The 7,739-nt window shown below is 39.2% G+C and overlaps 1 protein-coding gene across 2 annotated transcripts; it reads right to left on the reverse strand.

The window, feature by feature from the left end:
* Window positions 1-854: 854 nt before the first annotated feature.
* On the reverse strand, window positions 855-6,044 carry LOC101767318. Of its 2 annotated transcripts, XM_004983900.3 has the most exons (16): window positions 5,878-6,044; window positions 5,466-5,542; window positions 5,261-5,380; window positions 5,033-5,160; window positions 4,667-4,939; window positions 4,382-4,518; window positions 3,829-3,953; window positions 3,321-3,410; window positions 3,166-3,204; window positions 3,026-3,091; window positions 2,809-2,928; window positions 2,592-2,716; window positions 2,235-2,516; window positions 1,971-2,101; window positions 1,403-1,444; window positions 855-1,309 (listed from the first exon to the last, which is right to left on the reverse strand). In XM_004983900.3, exons 2-16 carry the CDS (start codon window positions 5,530-5,532, stop codon window positions 1,231-1,233), a joined length of 1,824 nt encoding a protein of 607 aa, XP_004983957.1. In that variant the 5' UTR covers window positions 5,533-5,542; window positions 5,878-6,044; the 3' UTR covers window positions 855-1,230. The 2 variants fall into 2 exon arrangements, with proteins under 2 accessions (XP_004983957.1, XP_022679300.1); XM_022823565.1 differs by lacking the exon at window positions 5,033-5,160 and having other exon boundaries at window positions 5,325-5,380; window positions 5,878-6,043.
* Window positions 6,045-7,739: the final 1,695 nt, after the last annotated feature.

A 7,739-nucleotide genomic window follows, 5' to 3' on the forward strand; every position in this document is an offset into this window, starting at 1 on the left:
TGGGTTTGTGGTGTGTAGGTGGTGTCTCTACCCCCACTCGACCAACCTAAGTTTTGGAGGAGTGTTTAGTTCAGCGTGCGTTGATGACCCAATCCAACCTGCCGGGGGTAGAGTTATGGAGGCTCATGTTGATGTCCCAATCCGACCGGGCAGAGTTGTCTTGTGGAGATGAGTTGTGAGGCTTGCGTCGATGTCCCAATCCGTCCGGCCTAAGTTGTTTGAGTTGAGTTGAGTTCGGCGCGTATTGATGTCCCAATCCAGCCCGCCGGTGTTGTTTTTGTGCTTTTTTCTTTTTTGTTGCCTGGTTCTCGAGCCATATCAATAGAAACGCACTCGTCGAGTGTTGTTCGTTCATAAAAAAAGTAAACTTTGGTAGAAACTATCTCTGCTAGATTTGCTGCTGTTGACGTGGTGATAGACCGTGCACAAGCTGAAAGTGTCTAAGGTTAAATAAAATTGTTTGTAGTTGGAGAAACCATTGGGTACTATTTCTAATCCATTTATTAAACCAATGATATCTTGTTTACGATTTTACCAATCTTGTACTTTATTATATGATGTTCACGGGATTACGGTGTCTTTCAAAACTAATGTTATATGATATAGTTTTCATTAAAGAGTGCTAATTTGGCACCATGCCGTCCCCCGCAGCCTCCCCAACGTCCGTCCCATGCTGGGACTACGGAGCGAGAGGGGCGGGCTGGGGATGTGAGGGTCTGAGAGCGCGATTAGCCCGGAAATGGTGAGAGAGAAAAATTGCACGTGGAAACAAACGTGGTCTTGTACGACCAATCTATTTCACGGCATCATTAAAAAAATGATCAGCGAATATTGTGCATACAGTAACAAACACAAGGCATAAATAATCTTTTTCAGAGTTCTCAGAATCAATCAATTAGGACTACCACCAGTAGTGGGTTCTCACGCCATTCTCAGATTTATATTTACTGACAAACGAACTAATAATAAAACCACAAATAAGGCGATTGAAGTCCTCATATGATAACCACAGGACAAAAACATTCAGGTCGCATCCCTTTCCCAGAAAGTATGTGCTGACTCAGGATGTATGTCACATGCAATTCACGCAGGCCAGTTGAAATATGGTAGAGGTCGAACCATGTTACATCTTTCACAAGGGAGTTGAAGTTTAACAAGCAATTCAATACTCCACGCTAGGACCCTGACAACCAGCTCAAGGAGGATCAGGACTTGTGCATCGATGATAATTCAATGCTTTCTCCTGCGTTCATAAATAAAGCGCGGGGCAAGGGAAGGATACCACCAATATGGCCCAGGCACAGAAAATCTGATGTCGAATAAAATGTATTAATGAAAATCACTGAATTATTTGTGTGAAACAAACCAAGAAAATGGTATTGACTTGTCAAATAATACCTACCTATTTGGATCACCGTCTTCGTTAATCTTAGCAGCAGCAGACCTACGAATAAACAAAAAATAGTTGCCATCAAATAATTCAGATACTTGCTTAACCAAAACATATAGATTTGGTCACTCAATGAAGCAGCTTAGCATTTCAACTTAACTAGAAGGATATGGCTAATGTGGCTGAAGATGCTCAGTTATTAAGCCAACATCATAGGCTTGGGAGAATTTACAGCAAGACTATGGATATCAACAAACCCCCTTTATGAAGAGGATCGAAATCATGCAACATCACTTCAAATCAAATGCTTTATGTGCAAACAGCACTGAGTGGTATATTGAAGAAAATGCTTGACATTGCACATGAGCATCAAACTAAGTAATAACAACCAAGATAGAACAGCCAAACTGACCTAGAAAACGATTTCCAGTTCATGGTACTAATGCCAAAAATTCAAGTAGAAAATATGGGAACGGTCACAAGTCGTCGATAAGTATAGTGCACTAGCGCAATTCCCTTAAACCATAATATTATGTACATGAATATACCACAAGAAAAACTACATAAATGAAAGGCATACCCTTTTCTATCAAAGTCCTTCAATTGCTCCAGAATTATATGTCTTGGTAGATAAGGAGTTCTTTTCGCATCATAGAAGTTCATGCCAATGAAATTCCCACAAAAATCAATAAGGGGGCCTCCAATCCCAGCCTTAAACAAAAAGAATAGAAATTAACACACGTGAGGATGACATTTTTAGTGCAATAAAGATGTAATGTATTAAATTACTCAAATTCTAGATGCAACAACTAATTCCACCACAAGAGAAACCAATGCAGTGTACCTTGGTGATCTTACAAGTACAGATTCCATGTTCTTCGCTGACAAGATTGCTTGAATTGTCAGTCAGCACCCCACTTGTTGCCATGAGTTTTCCTGTATCAAAGGTACTCCCTATAGCTACTACCTGATTATCATTGAGAGGATAAACTGGCTTCTCAATGTGGAGTTTTGCTATTCGACGACAATGGAAATTCCTTATGCTGACAACAGCAATATTATAATGTAAATTATGATGCTGCAGTTTCCCTGTGGCATGTTTCTTATTTGGAAGTAACACACGAATCTGCAATGAATGACAAAGTTAGAATTAAAATATGAAATAAACAAGCAGGGGTATAGAATGATTTGCAGTACAAACCTTCAAGCTGCCATCAATCTCGTTTTTATTAGCCAATCTAACCAAACTCGCTGATGTCAGGATTCTTGTGATGGATTTGTGGCGGCCTATAAGTACACCAGTGCAAGCAAAAAACCTAGTTTCTCCTACAAAGATCATTGTTGCAATCATGGTATTGAAATTAAAATAAAAGAAGTAAATATGGGAAAGTAATATGATCTTATAACAGCAAAATCACCACGGAATGAAGCAAGTGAGACAACACTTAAAGATGTGTCTAAAGCAACTTTTTTTGTGAGCCTGTTCCATATGTCTCCCGCAAATTCCTCCTCAAAATTTTTACGCAACTCCATGCCTCCTGGTTGAAGAATCATAGAACAACAATTGAGTGTGCTAGAAAAGACTAAAAATGTGCAACAGAAGAACGGTCAGCAGAAGCAAAAGCAATAACTCACCTTCAAGCATTTTTGGCAGGGGATAACCACGGGATAGTAGATCGTTAGTAAAAGCCTTCATGAATTCTGGTGCAACAAGGTGAAGTGATTAATGACTATGGTTAACTAATGGCTTGCAAAACTGAAGGCAAATTACTCACCATTATCCGGCAAGGGTGAATTCGATAATTCACTGGTGTCTGGTGCAACAAGGTCAATCAGTAATGACCATGTATTAGTAATACTCAATAACAGTAGAACACGATATCAGCAATGATAATCTAACAGCATCAGAAGTGACCCAGCTTTGATTCACCTTGTGATGATTCGCTTTCTGAATCACTTGTAGAGGATACAGAAGACTTCTGATTCGTTTCTGGGCTCTTGTCACTTCCTCTACCTTTTTCTTTTTGATGGTGAGGGGAGACATAAGCTTAATAAGTACATTCTCATACAGCTTGTCAACATAGTGGGCAGTTGGCACATACGATATTTGTTACTATAGCAATATAAGTACTGGTATTTTTTAATAGTTTTGGTATTCCATACTGCAAAACATTATTTCTTAAACTCTTAATCACTAATACTTATCCACCTTTTTACTTTTGTTCACATGTATACATATTGCATAAAGAGATAATAACTGAGGGTGGTTTAATCATTTGAATGCCTTCTTGGTCTATGTATAAGTTAAAATACAGAATACGTTTATGGACAGAGGCCACTGGTGAAGAATCTACAAACGTTCATTAAATTAAACTTAATGAAAGTGAATTTCACAACAGTACACATTAGCAGTCTTCACGAGTAACTACTATTCTCACCTTCTGAATTAAGAACAACAAGAGTTGAAGATTTACATATCTCACTCGTGCTTCTTTCAATTTGGTTATCACTTCCTTGCTTGATACTAGCCCTGCAGCAGGATGCTTGCCCCACCACAAAGGTACTGTTTCCAAAGGAAAATAGATCATGGAACATATCTAAGCTAGGCAAAATGATACAGTTCTAATTCTAAAAAAAAATGATACAGTTCTACATATTTTCTTTCTCACGAGATTACCGATAAAGCCAGTAAACACTGGTACCATTTTCACTAGAATCCAACACGACAGTCTAATCAAACTTGAATGCTAAACTGTTTAGGGGATTATGGGCCCGACTCACCACCCAACAGGTTTCAGCGAAAACAATGCTCCGAATACTGCATGTAAGAAGAATTACTAAGGGGAGAAAACAGGTGCCAGAACCATGTTCAGTCCCTCAAACAGCCCAGCTTGCAGCAATACTCATTCGAACTTAGGTTTTCTGTGCCCCGCCTAAATCCTAGTCCCTCCTCTGTTTGAACAAGTAAGAATGAAATTATAGCAAACATACCTAGGTAAAAAATATGGTACAATCGACTTAAGAATTGTTTCCTTTGGTAGGAATAGAGTCCCTTCATTATCCACTTGAGACATGTTCATGCCAACAAAGTTTCCCTCAGAGTCGACAAGGGGCCCTCCAATACCAAACTGTCAAAAGGGGAAAAAAGGGTGATGCTAAACCTATAGCACAAAATAAAGCCCACAAGAAAATGAATTTTTCATAGCCAATCATATCACAACACAATTATTTATTTCCACAATTTCAAGAGCATAAGGAGAGATATCAGCAGTGCACCTCAGGAATAATACATGTGGACATAATAAGCTTTTGACCATAAAGTTCACTTGATTTCTTAGTCACTAGCCCAGTTAAGGACATTATTTTTCCTGTACTGTTGCAACATATAGCTGTTACAGTGTTAATATATCCAACTTCCCCGGGCTGATCCAGACTTGCTTCTTTAAAAACATGGACAGGGCCCAAGCCGATAACAGCAATATTGTAGTCAAAATGAATTGTCATCAAGTACCCCCTCATCATTTGCCCATCTGGAAGGTTCACATGAATCTGCAATGATAAACCAAGACAACAGGTTACAGAATTATCACCAATACCTTAAACAGGCTAGCAATGCAGTACAGAAAAATTGGGAGCACCAACCAACAGATCCATATTACGGTTTCTGCCACCTTGCTTACATCTAATCGCAGTTGCTGAAGTCAAAAAACAACTAGAGTATTTGTTACTTTTGATAACAAGGCCTGTGTATTGATAATGTTCATTTTTTCCTGCACAAGATTTTAATTTCAGTTTTGGAAATGATCATTATTATAGAAAGTTAAAACTGATGATCAAATGCAAATATAGGAAGCCAGTTTGTATTATTACCAATGAATGACAGTGAGACAACACTTTCAGATAATTTTTGCACAACTTCTGTATGCAGTTCTACCTCGGCATCAAGGCTGTCAAATTCCTTGTGAGATGAATCATCCAGATCAAAATTTCCTAGTAAAGGAGAGGCCGTTGTGATATAACAGAGTTGTGTAAATACATGAAATAAAAGGGTGAAACAACAACACACTTATCATACCATGACTTTTGTTAGCTTTCTGCTTCTCATTTGAGCTAGATGAGTAATCACCTCTTCGCTTTGACATACTTTCAACCCTGAAGCAAAAAGGAACAAAATCCAAATACTAAGCCATCAGTATCAATTCCACCTTTTCACTTAGAACGAAACTTTTATGAAACAATAAAAATATTATAAGTTAAGGAGGAAATTATTCTAGCTTCAGAAAACAAATGTTCCAAGAAAACAGAAAATATAACAGAGAATAATTCATTTTAATAGTTGCAAACAAATACTTGAACATCAATTGCAAACGATTCAACACTAATCATTAGGTACAGATGATTATAATGCATGGACAGAAGATTTAATACCACGAACTACAAATCAAGCATTCAAGAAAGGTAGGAATTGAAGGGGAGTGGTGGAGTACCGTCGTTGGAAGGAGGCGAGCTGGCAAGGTCGGAATAGCCACCGGGCGACTGCGGGAGCCGGCGTCCTTGCCCTAGCCCCTGGGCCTCAGAGCCGGCGTCCTGCGCTAGGAAGGGAAGGAGGAGGGTCCGAGTGGAAGGAGGAGGCGGCGGCACCGCGGCGAGGGCGCGAGGCGCTGTCGCGGTGGCGCCTGGCGGAGGGGTGTTAGTGGACAATGAAGGTTCTTGGTGGGCTTGGGCCGAATGTACGTAGATGGACCTCTGGTTCTACTGTTATACCAAGGTTCGTGTGGCGAGTGGACCAGACGAACTTTTTTTATTTTTATATTTTTTATTTTAGCATTTTGCAAAAATATATAGTCAGATGAAAAAAACGTAAAACTAGGCTATTGTCGCCGGTTGGTGACAAGGTCCTTCCGCCAGCCCAGGCGGCGGTAAGGGGCGGTTGGGCCGGTGGAAGGGCTTACCGTCAGCTGGGCGACAAGGGGTACACCCCTTTGCACCATACTTTTAAAAAATCATAACTAATTCATATTAACTCGGATGCAGATAAATTTTATATAAAACTTGTATATCTTGACGCGTAGTTAAAACGTTTTTCATTTGATGTCATATTGGTGCTCAAATAATCGATACAAGTTTCAGATCTAAAATTCAATTTTTAGATCTGAAATTGGGCAGCACACTTTAAAAAAATGATAACTATATCATACGAGCTCAGATAGAAATAATCTTTATATAAAAATTCTATCCCTCGACGAGATTTACAACTTCGTAGTTGAAACTGTTTTCATTTGGAGCCATTTATTTGCTGAAATAATCGACAGAAGTTTCAGATCTAAAAATTGAATTTTAGATCTGAAACTTGTGTCGATTATTTGAGCACCAATATGACATCAAATGAAAAAAGTTTTAACTACAAAGTTGTAGATCTCGTCGAGATCTACAAGTTTTATATAAAATTTATCTCCATCCAAGTTGATATGAATTAGTTATGATTTTTTGAAAGTGTGATACGGAGAGGTATACCCCTTGTCGCCGGCTGGGCCAGCGGTGAGGCCCAGCCGGCGACAATAGCCTTGTTTTGCAATTTTTTCATCCGATTATATATTTTTGCAAAATACTAAAATAAAAAATATAAAAATAAAAAAAGTTCTGGACCAGACAGAGGCCGACAACAGCTGAGATGAGCTCGGCTCTCCAATCGAAAACACATGGGAGTGTATGGAGTTGCATTGGGTTTAATACCAAATCAGTCATGGTTTTTAAAAAAGCAACAATTCAAATTATATTGTTTGGATGACACTTAAACTAGCTTTTGGAATCTAGAAAGCTGCGCAATTCAATTCTTGTTTGGATGTACAAAAGCATGGCATTGGTATTTGTTCTCCACCCAGCCGATCAGGCAACAACCACCACTCCTCAAGGCGTAAGTACGACTCCTCCCTACTACAACATTGATTTCTCCTCTACCCCACCACCCACCTCACCAATTGGTGCGCTATCAAGCAACAGCGTACCCCTTCCTCCATCCAAATCCAGCACGGGATGCAGCACCCATGGAAAGGAGGAGAGTGATGGCACCTGAGCTCCATGGCTCTGACACCTAGATCCGATGTCCATGGAGCAAGTTGAATTGGGTCTTTTCGATTAATGATTTTATTGTTGATAATGTTTGTCTTCTTATGAAATCACAGCCTTACTTTGTCATTCGAAGCAATTCTTTTTGAATCGATTAATTACATAACAACATTGAAAGTCTTTTCAAACCTTGCTAACACTTGTTATGCTAACTCTTTGCATTTGCATTTTGCATTTCTTCAACATCCACACTTTTGTTAAGTTGACATGTTTGGTTTTCTAA

The sequence above is a fragment of the Setaria italica genome, chromosome IX, assembly GCF_000263155.2.
Source record: "Setaria italica strain Yugu1 chromosome IX, Setaria_italica_v2.0, whole genome shotgun sequence".
In the NCBI taxonomy this organism is placed as follows: Eukaryota; Viridiplantae; Streptophyta; class Magnoliopsida; order Poales; family Poaceae; genus Setaria; species Setaria italica.

Coding starts and splice junctions, on each gene's coding strand:
- LOC101767318 (XM_004983900.3), bottom strand. CDS start 5,532: ATGTCAAAGCGAAGAGGTGATTACTCATCTAGCTCAAATGAGAAGCAG. Junction 3,411..3,828: donor TGTTGTTCTTAATTCAGAAG/GTGAGAATAGTA, acceptor ACCATCAAAAAG/AAAAAGGTAGAGGAAGTGAC. Junction 3,092..3,165: donor TTCACCCTTGCCGGATAATG/GTGAGTAATTTG, acceptor TTGTTGCACCAG/AATTCATGAAGGCTTTTACT.